This window comes from Polypterus senegalus, chromosome 7 (genome assembly GCF_016835505.1).
Source record: "Polypterus senegalus isolate Bchr_013 chromosome 7, ASM1683550v1, whole genome shotgun sequence".
Taxonomy (NCBI): domain Eukaryota; kingdom Metazoa; phylum Chordata; class Cladistia; order Polypteriformes; family Polypteridae; genus Polypterus; species Polypterus senegalus.
Genome location: NC_053160.1, coordinates 175640544 through 175658588, shown reverse-complemented (window position 1 = coordinate 175658588; position 18045 = coordinate 175640544). Strand labels below are relative to the sequence as shown.

Here is an 18045-nt window from a genome sequence, read left to right as displayed (position 1 = left end):
CAAACCTGTCGTAAAATTCACCTTCCTGACTTAGTCCATTGGTTGTAAACATGAATGCTTCTCACTAATGTAACACTAATATTACATTTGCTTTGCCTAAGTTACAAATAAAGACATACAAAATATTTATTAACATACACTCACCTAAAGGATTATTAGGAACACCATACTAATACGGTGTTTGACCACCTTTCGCCTTCAGAACTGCCTTAATTCTACGTGGCATTGATTCAACAAGGTGCTGAAAGCATTCTTTTGAAATGTTGGCCCATATTGATAGGATAGCATCTTGCAGTTGATGGAGATTTGTGGGATGCACATCCAGGGCACGAAGCTCCCGTTCCACCACATCCCAAAGATGCTCTATTGGGTTGCGATCTGGTGACTGTGGGGGCCATTTTAGTACAGTGAACTCATTGTCATGTTCAAGAAACCAATTTGAAATGATTCGAGCTTTGTGACATGGTGCATTATCCTGCTGGAAGTAGCCATCAGAGGATGGGTACATGGTGGTCATGAAGGGATGAACATGGTCAGAAACAATGCTCAGGTAGCCCGTGGCATTTAAACGATGCTCAATTGGCACTAAGGGGCCTAAAGTGTGCCAAGAAAACATCCCCCACACCATTACACCACCACCACCAGCCTGCACAGTGGTAACAAGGCATGATGGATCCATGTTCTCATTCTGTTTACGCCAAATTCTGACTCTACCATTTGAATGTCTCAACAGAAATCGAGACTCATCAGACCAGGCAACATTTTTCCAGTCTTCAACTGTCCAATTTTGGTGAGCTCGTGCAAATTGTAGCCTCTTTTTCCTATTTGTAGTGGAGATGAGTGGTACCCGGTGGGGTCTTTCGCCCACAGGACTGCCGCATACTGGATGTTTTTCCCTTTTCACACCATTCTTTGTAAACCCTAGAAATGGTTGTGTGTGAAAATCCCAGTAACTGAGCAGATTGTGAAATACTCAGACCGGCCCGTCTGGCACCAACAACCATGCCACGCTCAAAATTGCTTAAATCACCTTTCTTTCCCATTCTGACATTCAGTTTGGAGTTCAGGAGATCGTCTTGACCAGGACCACACCCCTAAATGCATTGAAGCAACTGCCATGTGATTGGTTGATTAGATAATTGCATTCATGAGAAATTGAACAGGTGTTCCTAATAATCCTTTAGGTGAGTGTATATGCAAAATCTCACATCACAACACTATTTATTCCTTTTCTAAGACATGTTCAGTGCAATACAAACACCACTGGATATTTTACTCAGTCTAAATGCCTCTTTGGATGGTTGAAAATATGTTGTCAAAATTATAGTTTAAGTTGTTTGCAAAATTTGTTTAATAAAAACGTTCTGTATTTTGACTTCAACTGTCATGCAATGTGATTCCTTCTCTTCATTAGTGCCACCCCCTTGAAAATGATCACTTTATGGGGCCATGCAAGCCTGTATTAATACTTGTATGCACATTAAAATGTTTTTTTGTACAATGTACTATTCTCATAACAGTGGAACTGGTTATTCTTAGCCAGTCTACTGCAGTAATTGCAGTGAAAAATGTGGTTAACATCCACTCATGCATGGGAAAAAAATACTGTCGAATACCGTGAAACCGCTATAATCTTGAAAAATACCGTGATATACAATTTTGGTCATACCGCCCAGCACTACCTTGTGGAATCACCCACAAAGCACAAGGGACATAAATAAAGCCCTTCCCCTTTTGCCAACATACGCGTACAATTAGAAAGATGTGCGTAATAAATGAAATAAACAAAACATGCTGCAGTGGAGAGTGTTTTGGTGAGTTATTGGGATTTTGCTTTGCTTTGTGTTTTTTCCGGATTTTCGATCCTGTGCTTTGTTTTGACTTTACCTCTTGGGTTCTTGTATTGGGGCTCTGTAACTGGTTTTTGTGAACCTCTGCTCCATCTTGACTTCGATTTCTTGGGTGCTGTATTGTTTTCTGTATTTACTTTTGCCTTTCAGGCAACTATTTGTGCTCTTTGGAGCTTTGTGTCTGCACAGGCTTTTGTTTGTCTTAGCTCTTTGGGATTTGGGTATTTTGACAGCGTTTTCCCCCTCTAGTGGTCAACATTGGAAGTGTTTTTGCGGCTGTGCTTTTTGAACTCGGCCACTTTGTGTCAATTTCTAGTTCTTATTCCAGCTCTCCTTGTTGTGAGGTCTGCTAGGGGGGATGCCAACAGTTACCGTTAAGGGGTATTTAGATTGGTGTGAGCCTCTACTGTGCTAGCCATTGAAAGTTTTGGTGTCATGAGTCCCAAAGCACAGAAAAGTTCCCAAAAAGTTGCAAGAGCACTTTCAAAAATGCCCATTAAGAGAGGGAACTCCCATCAAAGACCCCAGCTAAAAGGGACTAGTAAGATCTTTATAATAATAATAAAAGGTTCATTTCCACAAAGTGCCCCGAGGCACAAAAGAAAGCTCTGTGGAATACAAAGGACAAAATGGAATTGCCTGTAACTCAAATGCAGTTCAAAGCAACGATGCTGATAGTTAGAAGCAAAGTGGCCGAAATCCAGAAAGTTCCCAAAAAGCACTGCAAAATGTAGAAGGACTCACTAACTCCTGAGCGCTGTGGAAGACCCCCTGGATTTATAGGGTGGAGGGCGAAGATTGACAGGCAGCTCCGTCTCCCACCCATAAAACACATTGAGTATAATAAGGACAGTTTATATACACAGACAAAATCAAAAATGAGGAATGACGCACACAATCAGCATCCATAAAAGAATTAAGAATGAAAAAAGAAAACAAAAAACTTATATTGAAACCCAGAGATATAAAACATGGCCTGTTGTGTGGCTTTATTGTGGACGCCTCATAACCATTTTGTTGCACTTGAGACTCCACAATCACCACACAATGGTTAGGAAAGTATAAGCCTCAGGCTTGGGAGGACAAGGCCAATGCAGGATCTTTATAAATACGGATATTTATTTGAATGCCACAGAAAGAAGCATGAAAAGATAAAAAAGATTAAACATAAAAAGCAATGTGGAGCAAGCAAGTCTCAATTACGTCATTGTTAGGGAAAATATTCAGTAAATAAAGAAAAATTATTATTATGGGCGCCTTTATTGTGACAAACTTGAAGGACTTGACCTCAGTAGACTCTACTGGTTCACTGCTTCCAAATGACTAAAATGGCAGAAGAAGGATCTAAAATTCAATACATTCATTTACGTATCATATTCAAATGATTTCAATTTAAACCAATGAGCCCGCAGATAAATGGCATATTTTACTGTCATACCTATTGTGACAGATAGGAGGCGTTGCAGCACCTCAAATCCCAGACACAAGTCCCTTGTACAATAGAAAGGTTTATTTTGACAAGTTACAAAAGCAATGTCTTCTTTAATAAGCACAATCACAAGATAATTCTTCTCTTCTTCTCTCTTTGTGTCTCCTTCGACTCCTCCAGGTGGGTTTTGTCCTTCTTCCAACCAACTCCAGCTCGCCTGGATGAGGTTGAGCGGCTCCTTTTATGTTGAACCCGGGAGTACTTCTGTTGCTAGTGCATAGCCCGATGGAAGTACTTCTGGGTTAATCAGAAGTCCTGTAAAAGTAGGGAGGATGAATCCCTGTAGCACCCTCTGGTGGCACCCCTGAAACCCGACGAGGCTGCCCTATTGGACTACAGTTCCCAGTGTGTCTTGCAGGAAGGTTGCCACCTAGCGTGTCGGGGTAGCAAGTAATCCTGCCAGGTTGTCTCTCCTTGGCCTTCCACTACACTGGCCTCCCAGCTGGGTATTGTTCATTAGTCCAACCCTGCCAGGATATCAGTGTACCCACTGCTGCACTGGCATCTTCTTCTCGTCTCAGGACTGAGGAAGGACAAACTTCGCCCTGTTTCTTGTGCCTTTGAAAGGTTGGCCTCCTGTCCAGGTAAGGAACCTTGCTCAGCCCCCAGCCAGGACACCCGCCCACATGTGCCATCCATCACATTATGCATTTTAGTATTACCTAAAGGTCCCAAAATAGTTAACATGATAAAAGGCTTTGACACAGACATTTATCTCTAAACAGAATCCATCCATCCATCCATTTTCCAACCCACTGAATCCAAACACAGGGTCACAGGGGTCTGCTGGAGCCAATCCCAGCCAACACAGGACACAAGGCAGGAACCAATCCCGGGCAGGGTGCCAATCCACTACAGTCTAAAGAGAATCTTATTTATAAATCTCTCTATTATAAAAGGAAATCCTGACACGAGACTTTTTCAAAGAGATCATTTCAAGTCCTGCGAGACAAGACTTTGGCCATGAGATTTTTTTCCAAGTCCTGCCCTCCTCTCAACCATTTTCAACAACGCACACGGTCCTCTCACCTCTCATTCCTGTCAATGCTTTTGTCAGGCACAGTTCGCGCATTCTCAGCTCTTATAAATTTTTATGTTTTCCTGACTTTATGTTCCTAATTAAAGAAGACGTATTATGTCCAAATCTTATTGAAGAATTTTGTCCGGAAGGGTTATCAACAGAAGAAATGAGTACATGGGCAATCCTAGCACTGAGAAACGATGAAATCAAATAACAACAACAACAACATTTATTTCTATAGCACATTTTCATACAAACAGTAGCTCAAAGTGCTTTACATAATAAAGAATAGAAAAATAAAAGACACAATAAGAAAACAAAATAAATCAACATTAATTAACATCGAATAAGAGTAAGGTTCAATAGCCAGGGGGGACAGAAAAAACAAAAAAACTCCAGACAGCTGGAGAAAAAAAAAAAAATAAAATGAATTAACATGGAAATTATCGATCGGTTACACGGCAAATTGGTTAAATGCGTATCAATAGACTATGCTGAAATAGTTGGTGGTGATGGTACGTAAGATGAAAACATCAACTTACAATATCTCGAAGAATATCTACAACTGTTAACACCGTCCAGTCTTTCACCACATGAATTACTGTAGAAAAAAGGATGTATTGTAATGTTATTACATATTTTATGTATGAGTGATGTGTTATGCAGTAGGACAAGATTAGTTGTATTCAAAATTGGTCGAACAATTCTGACATGTAAAATTTTAACAGGTGACAAGAAAGGTAATGTAGTACATCTTCAGTACATTAGACACCAAAGGAAATCTTTATATGCCATTCGTATTGTCAGAGGTGGCTGGGGTGGCAACCCAGCCGGGACGCCCAGGAGGACAGGAGGAGGGCTTGTGCCTTCCCCAGACCCTCTGGGGGTGACCGCCCTGGTTCATTTGGGAGCCACGGGTACAGAGCTTTGAAGCTCCACCCTGTAGGGACCCGTGGTCACCGCCAGGGGGCGCCCCCATGGCTTTGGAGCCCTGGACCTCAGCACTTCCGCCACACCGGGAAGTGCTGGGGGGGAAGAGGAGCAGGGACACCCGGAGTGCTTTCCCGGGGATTCAGCCGGCACTTCCGCCACATGGGGGCGTGTCGGCGGGAGATTGCCAGGAAGCACCTGGAGCACATCCGGGTGTGGGTTAAAGGGTCCGCCAACCTTCACTAGAGGCTGGAGTCAGGTGGAAGAGGACAGAGCTCGGGAGGAGAGGCAAGGAGGCGGCCTGAAGAGGAAGAAAGGCTTTGTTGTGGCCAAGACTTTGGGGACTTGTGGGGTTTGTGTGGCACTTATGTATATAGCTGTAAATAAACGTGTGGTGGGAGAAATGAACATCTCTGCCTGTCTGTGTCCAGGCCAGCCTCCACAGTATTAAAGCATTAACATTTTCCTGTTAGAATAGCTTTTGCAAAGACAATTAACAAATCACAGGGACAAACATTCGAAAAAGTCAGTTTATTTATTTATTTTTACAGAAAAAGGAACGATATTCACTCACGGGCAGTTATACATTGTGTTGTCACGATGCAAGTCCAAACGCAGAATCAAAGTGCAAAATGATATTGACGAAAAGTTAATTCAAAAAATTGTTTTTACTGAAGTTTCACAGTAAAAGTGTAAGTTTATAAAGTATTTGCGTGTTAATTTCAAAGCCAAACAGAACGAAATCGTATAACGCAACGAAAAACTTGAACGCAACATGAAACAAAGTTTACTTTCAAATGATTACATTTTATTCTTTTTTACTATGGTTAGTTACTCACTGTAATGTAAAATAGTTAGGTCTGTTATGCATATGTAACAATTCCTATGAAAATAGCAATCTGTTTAAATTGTACATCCGCATCCCCGTACGCAAGAGACTTAACTGCAAAGTGGCTAGTGCATAGCGCCCATTCGGGGTTGGTGAGCAAAGCGAGCAGGGGGCAAAGCCCCCTAGTCCTTAAAAAATAAATAAATATATAAAAAAATAAAAATAAATATATTCAATGACATTTATCTCATTGTGCCCTCAGCTACTTGTTCAGGACACCATGGGTTCACAATATTTTGCCTTTGCAGCAAAGACACGCCCAGAACACTCACAAATCCATGAAGAAATCAGAAAACATACAGAGGTCCAGTTTTGTCTTTTTGTGCTACATTAATCCAGAAGTCAAAACCGAACACAAAAGTGAATACATTGTGGAGTATAACCCGAACACAGACAGGCACAGAGCCACAAGTTCGTTAAGTAATGCACTCTTTACTTTACGTTACCTCTACAGCACAGTGCACAATCAACCACAATTACTGCTCAACTCTTTTCTCTTCTCTCTGTCTCTTTCTCCTGCCACATCAACTCCTCTCCCGCAAGCTTTGTGCTCCTCCTCCCGGCACAGGCTCTTTTATACTGCACCCGCAAGTGCGCGAGGTGCACCCGGATCCTCTTCTGGCAGCAGTTCCGTTTAAGAAGCACGTGGTGATTCACACACATAGAGCACATAGAAGATCAAATACAAAACAAAGCATTTAACGTGCTACTTTAGTTACGATGGGATTTAAGAAACTACTAATTTAAGATGAAGTTTATGACGTTCTACTTTAATGACAAAATAAACTACGTGATTAAAGTGGAAATTTCGAGATTAATGTTGACATTTGGACATTTTTTTCTTACTGTGTCCCTATTTTTATTCTTTTCTCTGTACCCTAATAAGCTTTCATATGACACTCAGACGGTGGGCTACGACTAACTTTTTCACGGCGACTTTGATATCTGACACTTATTATTTATTTCGGGCACTGTGCAACTTTCTGAACTTGAACTTTCCGGTTTCTCTGCCACTCCGTTACTCGATCAACTTCCTTTTGTTGTTTATACCACTGTTTAAACCAACAAATAGTACGTTTTTCTTTGCCTCTACTTGGTATTTGCTGAAATTCTTATTTTTCCCCTGTGCTTTTGCCATTCCCTTTTCACATAACGCAAAACATAAGCAGCTATTTATATTTATTTGCATATTCAAAGACACGTAAGTCTGGGAGGGGCGCCAGGAGCATTACATTTCACGCAGACCAGGATTTATGGAGCGGAAGAACATGGAAGTTGGCGTGCACACAGATTTATGCTTCTGGATTTTTTTGTGTGTACGCACATTTCCACGTTTGTCCGTACGCCATGCTATAGTGTGAATTCTACGCATGGCGTTATGCATAAGGCCCCAGGTCTGAGCCCCTTGTGTGCCCCTCTATGCTGAAACTCAAGAAGCTTGTGAGACTACCAGGGTATTTTGTATCAGGAGAAAAATCTGAGAAGCAGTAGACAAAATAACATGGCTTCAATATATTTCTTTCTGATCTCTTTGTTGTCTAGAAGAAACTAAAAAGATATTAAAGAGATCTCTTTTCTGATTTTTCCTTCCAATGGGTTGCTGTGGCTGTGTCATTTCAAAAAATGGCACATCATAATTCACCAGAGCTCCGTCCGTGGTGAAGGTCTGGTCAGAATTAGATACCATCTTTGAGGTGACGTCCACTTTTATGATGTCTGATCGGAAGGGGTGGAGCCTGCTTTGGGCACAGTGGGTGGAGTTAGGCATCATCACTCCTGAATGGCTTCTCAGAACTGCAAGCAAAAGAGGAGATCCAGTGAGCAAACAGGGCCCCCTGTTGCCCCAGAGTGGTATCACTTATTTTAACAGAGCCAGGTAGATGATCAATAAACATTCACATTGAATACTAATTGAAGTTCTTGGACATTTACAAAAAAAAGCCATAGTACCTACAGAAAAATCCACAAAAATGTGGAAAGGATGTGCAAACTCTAAAAATGCAGTGGCCGGAGCAGAACTCAGACCCCTGCCTGCTTAAACTGTAATAGAGTAGTGCTAATCACATTTGTGAAGCCCCTCCAAAAAAACTATGAAAACTACAGTACATGTATGGAATAACAGTGGCAGCCTTTCCAGCAGCTCCGTATATCAGTATACTGCTGCTGGATTATGTGAATTTCCCCTTGGGATTAATAAAGTATCTATCTATCTATCTATCTATCTATCTATCTATCTATCTATCTATCTATCTATCTATCTATCTATCTATCTATCTATCTATCTATCAAACTGAACACTGTCATGGATGGCTGGGGTTCTTGACTGGCCGGTACATCTCCACACTGGAAGGAACAGGGGAGGAGATGTGGCCAGAACATTACCTCCCCAAAGGACGATAGATGGCAGCCCCCGTGGGTTGCAGAGGTGTCTCGGACTCCCGCATGGCTTCATGGGAGTTGGAGTTTTGGGCAGCCCAGGGGGGCGATACAACTGCTGCTGAGCCCTCGAAAGCAGCTGTTCTGCCACACCCGGAAGTGCTGCCGGAATTACGTCATCAGACACCTGGAGCACTCCCGGGTGACATATATAAGGGGTCAGCAGTCACCACTCAGGAAGCCAGAATCGGGAGCAGGACGATGAAGCATGCTGAGGAGGAGTGGAGGAAAAAGAGAGAAAAGAACTGAGAGATAAAGAAGAAACGAAAGAATGAAGAAGAGTAAAGAGTGTGTTTGGGCTGTCGGGGACACGTGTGCTTTTTGAACTTGTGCCTCTAGCATCTGTCTGTGTCGGGTTAGTGCTTTATATAGCCATCTATCGGTAAACGACAAGCAAACCTTTCTCTGCAAAGGTTAAGTACCACCAATGCAAAATTTCACACTTAACAGTTTTCAAAGTGTCACAATAGAGATGAACATTTGAAGCGACACCTGTCAAGGACTTGCCGAGTTGAAGACATGACTAAAAATATTTCCTGATGGTACAGTAAATTAATCTGTGAAAAATTGCACATCAAATGTTAGTGAAACTGGAAAATTACGATAGCGAGAAGGAAGAGCAGTTCTGAAGAAGCCCTCATATTAGGCCATGTGCTGTGTGGTTCTCAAATGAGGATTCAAAGATAAAGATGAGTGATGGAGCCATCATGCTTATTAAGAGTTGCTTTTATGAGAAACACTGAGGTAGAGCAAGAATACGAGAAAAAATGGTGTGTTTGTAATCTGATCATCTTGACTGCAGCGATATAAAGGGATGGGCAGAGCAAATGCTGCTAGCATAGGCTGTACCTCTGCATTGCATATAGTAGGTCCAGAAAATGGACTAAGAGAAGTGAAGACTGTGAAGGGACATTATTTATGTGTATTTTGTTTTATAGTGATTTTTTGAATTGTCATTTTTTCATAGTTTCTGTATTATCCGTTATGTTCATAACTGTAAGTTGGCCCTTTAATTGTCCTTAAAGGTCACTCCTTCTGAGCGCTCATCCTGGCTATTTAAGGCCAGGGCTGACTAAACTAAAATCAAGAGCGTGCTGTCCTGGGGCCTCATGTATAACGCCGTGCGTAGAACTCGCACTATAACATGGCGTAAGCACAAAAGCCGAAATGTGCTTACGCACAGAAAAATCCAGATGCAGGAATCTGTGCGTACTCCAACTTCCACGTTCTTCTGTTACATAAATCCCGATCAGCGTGAAAACTAACGCTCGGGCACGCGCATTATGTAACGCCCCAAATCCTCCCAGAATTATGCCTATTTGAATATGCAAATCAATATAAATCGCCCTTACGCGCAGCCTTCTGTGAAAAGACAATGGGAAAAGCACGGGGAAAATATAAGAATTTCAGCGAATACCAAGTGTAGGCAAAGGAAAAACATACTATTTGTTCAAATAAACTGTGGTATAATCAACAAAATGAAGTTGATCGAGTGACATAGCGTGTTGGAGAAACTTGAAAGCTCACATTCACAAATCGCACAGTGCCGGAAATAAAAAAGAAGTCACATATCAAAGTCGCCGTGGAAAGCCGAGTTGTAAGCCCACTGTCTGAGTGTCATATGAAAGCTTATTAGGGTACAGAGAAAAAAGGCACACAGTGGGGAAAAAGCACGAAATGTCAACTTTAATCTCGAATTTTCCACTTTAATCACATAGTTTATTTTGTCATTTAGTAGAACATTATAAACTTCATCTTAAAATCGTTTAATTAACCAGTTTCTCAAAATTACATCGTAATTAAAGTAGCACGTTAAATGCTTTGTTTTGTATTTGATCTTCTACTCGTATGTGATCTATGTGTGTGAATCACTACTTGCTTCTTAAACTGGCTCTCTTCCTCCAACTGTGTTGTTATTTTCTCTTTCTGTTTTATATTCAATATATATTGGCGTGGCCGCCCCAAGAGTCCTTGCTTTTCTTTCCCCAAGTAACCGATCGCCACACAATCAGCTCTGTAATAGAAGTTAAGCCATCTGTAAGCTTAGCGCCGATTCTTCAAAACGTTTAAAGAACATTGAAATATCTTCGTAGTACATGTTTAATTAGTCTGTCCTTAAAGACACTCCCAGTGAAGAATATAGATTATTTAAATGAAGTTAAAGTTTTATGTGTATAATTTAACAAACATATTTTGCTGCATTTCACCTTAAAAATGATATCGTCATCATATGTAAATACGCGCTTTATAAAGTGGCTCACGTTATGAGATATTATAACTGTAGTGCAAGTTTACAGTGGGGTGATTGTACTTATAAGTACAAACAGTTCTACAAGGTGCAATTGATTGAGTGCATTTAAAGTTCTTGGGATTAAACTGTTTCTGAACCGCGAGGTCCGTACAGGAAAGGCTTTAAAACATTTTGCAGTGGCTGAGACAGCGTGTCCTTAAAGCTGTATACAGATAATTCTCTTTCCGATCAGCTGCTGCTGTGATTCACACTCAGATACAGTGATATAAATACTCCGAGTCGTGCAGTGAGAGAAATATGGAAAAGATGATCCGCTGTGGCAACTCCTAACGGGAGGAGCTGAAAGAAGAAGAAGAAGAAGAAGTGAGAGTAACAACGCTAAAGCAGTTATGGTATTTGGAATACTATGGCTGTTCCCTGGACCATTATATTGTAACAAGTTAATTACAATCAGATGCATTACACTAATAAACAATATGCAGTTAGTTTCTGTGTATTTATAAAGCCGCGTCATGAAAATAATGAGTAATCACACAAGAACAGTACCATTGCTTTGACGCTGGGTGCCGCCAGTTTGCAAAACCGAGCGGAGAACTTGCGTACGACAAGGTATGAGGTACCGTGGAAAAGTGCGTGGCTTTACGCCAAGTGTAGGTTTTATACATCGCGATTTGAACGTGGAAAAGTTCTTACGCAACATTTCTGTGCGTACGCACCGTTTATACATGAGGCCCCTGGTGTTTGGAGATTTAGGGAGTTCAGTGGAACCTCGGTTCACGAACATCTCGGAACACGTACAAATCGGCTTACGACCAAAAAGTTCGCCAAACTTTTGCATCTGTTCACGACCACAGACTCGGTATACGAACAAGCCAGTTTCCCTTTCGGTTTGTGCGTGCCGATGATTTCCGCAAGTGTTCAGTCTCTCCCTATGCATTCTCTGTGCAGCGAGAGAGAGAGAGAGACAGACACACACACACACACACAGACTCGCGCACGAGTGAGACATGGTTGGACGCATAAGGCTTGCTTTTAAAGAGACAGATCCGAGCATTGTTTTAACCTTGTATTTAATGAAGACTTTTTTCTATTGGATTTTAACCTCCAGTGTTATTCAGTGTTTTTACATTTAGTTTACTATTACACTGTGCATTCTGTGGTATAATTAACTATATGTGTGCTTAAAAATCTTAAAAAAAATATATTTACATACAGTTTGTACGGTCTGGAGCGGATTAATTGTACTGTATTTACATACAATCCTATGGGGGAAATTACTTCGGTTCACGACCAAATTGGTTTACGACCAGGGTTTTAGAACGAATTATGGTCGTGAACTGAGGTTCCACTGTATTGATATTTTCAGTCACAGTCAGTCATTCTCCAACCCGCTATATCCTAACGCAGGGTCATGGGGGTCTGCTGGAGCCAAGGCTAGAAAAACCGGAGGCAGGGTGCCAGCCCACCGCAGTATTAATATTTTTGTTAGACTTATTTTTTTTTCGCTTGTGTTTAAGGATTTCTTCTGTATCGTGAATTGGAATCTTTGTTTAGGGTTGTCTTCTTGACAGTTGCTTTTTGCCTATTTTCACTCTTTTGAGCATTTTGCTTATATTTTTCTATTTTTTTTCTAACTAGAGGGCTTCACTTGCCAACCTCCCAGTCTGAGCTACGTGCCAGCTACTTCGCATCTCTGCCACTCGCGTATATAGATTTCACTTTCACCAAACCACAAACTTTTAATTCTCGCGGATAGGCCTCTTCATTGGGAAGAAACACTACTTTTCCCTGATGGCAACACAAATTAGACGATCTGCAAGTCTCTGACTTTAACTTTAAAGCCAAATAATATCTGCATACTTCTGTCATGTCACCTATGTCCATATATTCGATCTCTTTTCGCTATTATGTTATTTCACAGAGTAATAATTTCCATTTGTTTGCACTAATGCGATCTTTACTAGCAGTTTTTGGAGACTTTCAAATTTTAGTAGTTTCATAATCTCTAACCTGTTCTGAATGTGTATCGCTCCAACATTTTTGAACCTCTTTACGACGCTCTACTTTGTCTTCTACTCTTTGTCTTTTATTTACGACCCTATTTGGAGCTGAGAGCGCAGGAACTGTGTCTGATACTAACATTCACACGAATGAGAAGTGAGTGGACTGTGGGCGTGGTTGTAAATGTTTGAGAGGAGGGCGGGATTTATCAGAAGCTCTTGGCAAAAAATCTCATCTGACGGGACCTGAAATGATCTCTCGTGGGAATTGAAATTATCTCTGAAAAAGTCTTGTCTCAGGATTTCCTTTTATAATAGAGAGATGTACTTTAAAGAACCATCAACAACAAACAATCAAATTAATAATATACTGAACAATTATTATAAAAGTAAAGTTGAATAAATTGGACTCATATCATATCATAAAAGTAATAATAATAGTTCTTTACATTTGTATAGCACTTTCCTCATTACTCAAAGTCAAAGTGGGGAGCCACTTCATCCAGCACCGTTGTGTAGCACTCACCTGGATGATGTAATGGCAGCCATTTTTGTGCCAGTTCGCTCACCAGACATTAGGTGTTAGGTGATGAAGGGGTGAGAAAGATAGCAAATTACAGAAAGTGGATGATTAGAAGGCCAGATTGACTAAGTCATGGTGGGCAATTTAGCCAGGACATCAGGATACACCCTGCTCTTTATGAAGGATGCCTAGGGATCTTTTATGACCAAAGAGAGTCAGGACCTCTGTTTTACATCTCATCTGAAGGACGGTGCCATTTCTACAACACAGTGTCCTCATCACTGTACTGGGGCACTGGGATCCACATTCAGACCACAGCATTAGTGCCCCCTGCTAGCCACACCAACACCTCTTCCAGCTTTTTCCTAGGTGATGTTCCATATGAGTACTGGCCAGGGCCGAACATGCTTAGCTTCATGTGGACGACCTGTTCTGAAGTGCATGTGGTATGGCTGAAAAGCAAAAGCAAAGTCTAACAGAAAATACTAGGCCTCTATTGTCTCTCTCCCTGGCTCTTCTTTTTCTCAATTAGGAATTTCTCCTGTTGGAGATACATCCTTCTCAGATGTTGGTTCACAAGTGAATGGAGCCTTCAGGCATTGTCGTTCTTTAAATTGGTCCCAGGGTGGAAGAGGCGAGACCTCCGTGCAAAACCTGGAAATGACACCAGAAGTCAGCTCTCCCTGGCTCTTCTTTTTCTCAAATAGGAATTTCTCCTGTTGAAGACACATCTTTCTCAGATGTTGGTTCACAAGTGAACGGAGCCTTTAGATGTTGTTGTTCTTTAAATTGGTGACAGGGTGGAAGAGGCGAGAACTCCGTACAAAAGCTGGAAGTGACACCAGAAGTCACCTCAGAACTCATCCTCCTGTCTACGGACTAAAAGAGAAACATATTAATGGCCGCAACCCCAAAGCGGAGGTGTTACCTTTTCCCAAGCCTTGATGCCTTCTATGTGCACATACTGTATATGACAAAAGCCATTAAAATCATTTCACATTTGTCGCACATCATCCACTCTCTATTCAGACTCCTTCCATTTTGTAAATGGCCACAACTACTCGATCTGAAAGATGACCCTAACATCCTGACCTAGAGATTCTTCTTTAATAATTTGATGAAAATGTTAGTTTGTGCTGAGCTGATTGCTTCTGGGTTTTTCGAGAATGATGGTAATGGTGGTCCTTATTCTTGTATTGTGTTGTTTATATGACTTTGATAATCTTGAATTCCATATGGTGTTTCGTTGTGTGGTGGGTGCAACAAAGTGCTGTATGCTCCCCAATCTGATCTGAACTGATGCTGTGATGGCAACAAAGCTTTATTTTCTTATTTCATTTGTTAGAAATATTACACGATGGAGTTGTGTTAAGAGCTTCTGAACAGTATGACTAAATAACAGTTTCTAACTTTAAATTTTTTTTCCTTGACAGGACCCCCAAAGTGCTGGGCTTATAATGGATTTCCACAACACCAATGGAAGTGAGATCATGACGGAGAATGAAACATCCACTTTGTTCAGCTTAAACTTCCCATCCTGGGAAGACTTCAACAGCAGCGTCGACGACATCCGTTACTTTGTGATTGGTCTTTACACCTTCATAAGTCTCCTCGGACTTTTTGGAAACGTTCTTATAATGCTAGCACTGATAAAGAAATGGAAAGAGAAGACCGTGATGAACTTTTTGGTGGGCATGTTGGCATTTTCAGATATTCTGGTCGTTATATTTTGTTCACCTTTTACATTAACCTGTGTTCTGCTTGATCACTGGGTGTTTGGGGACATCATGTGCCATATTGTGCCCTTCCTGCAGTGTGTGTCCGTCATGGTCTCAACGTTAGTCCTTATGTCCATAGCAATGGTTAGATACCACATGATAAGTCATCCTTTATCTCGACATCTAACGGTAAACAACGGATATCTACTTGTGATTATTATCTGGTCTTTAGGCCTATCTATCTGCTCTCCTTTGCCCATTTTCCACAAAATTGTTGACCCAAGTGAGACATTTCATCTGGATTCTTGGAAAAATAAACAATTGTGCATCGAGTCCTGGCCTTCGAGTTCTTACAGAATCGCATTCACCATCAGCCTGCTCTTTGTTCAGTACATTCTGCCAATCGTCTGCTTGACCATAAGCCATGCCAGCGTCTGCCGAAGAGTCTGCAGCAGCTTCCCCAACTCACAGGTCCGACCTGAAGAAAATGAAATGATCAACTTGACCCTGCAGCAGCCAGAAGGCCAAAGTTGTTCCTCGCCACAGCTCTCAAATTCTGAAAGACTCATGCTGGCGATACCGAAAAAACAAAAAAGGAGATACAGTAAAAAAACCTGCAGCGTGGTCCCGGCCATATACAATCATGGCGCAGGGTGCAATGGGCAGCCAAATTCTAGACAAAGGAGCCAGAACCCCTCAAATGGTGCCCTCCTCCCTGGGGTACCGGTGTGTTTTGAACTGAAAACCGAGGAAAACGCAGACTTGCAGAAGATCCTCCACCTTTCAAAGTCGGTCACAAGGATGAAGAAGCGCTCAAAGAGCGTCTTCTACAGGCTTACTATTGTCATCTTAGCGTTTGCTATCAGCTGGATGCCACTTCACATTTTTCACCTTGTAACTGATTTCAGTGCAAATCTCATCTCCAGCCGGCACTTCAAGCTTGTGTACTGCATTTGCCATCTGCTGGGAATGTTGTCATGTTGTCTTAATCCAATTTTATATGGGTTCCTCAACAATGGGATCAAAGCTGATTTAATGTCTCTAATTAAATGTTTCCCTGCATCCTAATACATCTCAAATATGACACCAGACGGGGAAATGACGCTCTTCCTCTGGCTTTGTGGCAAAACTTATTACTGTAATCTTCATGCTCAAGATTGCACTGAGGCTTAAATCAAAATGCAGATTGTAAAAAAAGAATGCAATGAAATTCTCAATTATCTGCTTGGATACTCGACGGTCCAATGTTTCAGTTAATCAATAGTCACTTGTTCACTGCATTCTCTCAGAGCTTCAAAAACAAGAGCCCAAGTAATACAAGATGCAGAAATGAAAGAGTCACCGTTAATCTTGTGCATGATCATGGGGTTAATGGAACTTACCAGACTCGTTATGGGTTTGCCTACTCACGTAACCTAACCTTAACACACACGGAAAAATATGCAAAGATAGACCCTATCCACTTAAGAACACTTGGTTGTCCCTGGATATAACCTCAAACTAAAGTCTACTTTCGTTCCTCCCCCACACTATGCGACTCTGGAATTCCACCCGGGGAGGTTAAACGTTAACATTATACAAAGTTATTGTTTGTTTTACCTGCATTTTTATCAATCTTTTTTTTAAATATTTTTTTTATCAGTTTGCTGCTGCTGTAGTATGTGAATTTCCCCTTGGGATTAATAAAGCATCTATCTATCTATCTATCTATCTATCTATCTATCTATCTATCTATCTATCTATCTATCTATCTATCTATCTATCTACTTTGCACCCCTAGAATAACTGAGATGCAACAAGATTGACACATGGTTGAGATGTCCATGGATATGAACTCACCCTAAAGACTACCTTGGTCCCCGAGAATAATTTAGACACCTGGGGGCTGATAATCCTTTATTGCATCACCAGATTTAATTGAGACCTTTAGGTGAGCACACCTTGGTCCCTGAGAATAACCAGACTGACACTGGGCAGACACACCTTCTTATTGTCCCTAGATCTTAACCTTGACCTAAAGGTTGACGCACCTTGGGCCCTGAGAGCAACCTAGTCACAAAAACAACAACCCTAAGAACAACTTAGACACAAACAAGGTAACACACCTTCTCAGTGTCCCCAAATCTAACCTTCACCTAAAGGCTCAGACACTTTGATTACCAAGAATAACACAGACGCATGGGAGCTGAGACACCTTTGCTGTGTTCTCCAAATATAAAAGGCTGACACACCTTGATCCCTGAGTGACCTAGACACTTAAAGACTGACACACTGTCACAGTATTCCTAGATATAATCTAGAACTAAAGGCAGACACAACTTGGTCCCCAAGAATTACCTAGTCGCATAAAGACTGGCACACCTTCTCAGTGTCCCCAGATTTAATCTAGAAATAAAGACCAATGTACCTTGATCCCGGAGAATAACCTGGACACATGGAGGTTGATCCATTTTCATTGTGTCCCCAGATATAACCTGGACCTAAAGGCATACACACCATCACAGTGTCTCCAGATATAACCTGGACCTAAAGGATGACACACCTGGATCCCCGAGGCTAACCAAGGCCCATGGAGGCTAATACACTCCCACCGTATCCCCAGATCTAACCTATACCTAAACGCTGATAAAGTCCCTGAAGAATTACCTTGATGCAAAACAGTTGAAACACCTTCTCAATGTCCCCAGTTTTAACCCAGACCTAAAGGATGACACACCTTGGTCCCTAAGAATAACCTTAGTCTTATAAAGGCTGACACCACCGTTACTGTATCTCCAGGCCAGACCACCCTATCCTTAATCACTTTTGCCACCTGCTTCTATGGAATTCCCAGACACACACAAATCATTTGAGAGACAGAATCCCTACACCATGCTCTATAGGTGTGCCCCAGGTATACCCACTCCACGCCACGTAAGAGTCCCTCAGAGGGAACCCT

General features: G+C 41.6%; 1 protein-coding gene across 5 annotated transcripts in view; it reads left to right on the top strand.

The window, feature by feature from the left end:
* The window catches only part of LOC120533027 (neuropeptide Y receptor type 5-like), a 41939-nt gene extending 25244 nt beyond the window's left edge, over positions 1–16695 (top strand). For all 5 annotated transcript variants that reach the window (XM_039759638.1, XM_039759636.1, XM_039759635.1 and 2 more), the window contains one exon: positions 14823–16695. In XM_039759638.1, the coding sequence (XP_039615572.1) occupies positions 14847–16175 (1329 nt within the window). In that variant the 5' untranslated portion in view covers positions 14823–14846 and the 3' untranslated portion in view covers positions 16176–16695. The remainder of the gene's footprint in view (positions 1–14822) is intronic.
* Positions 16696–18045: the final 1350 nt, after the last annotated feature.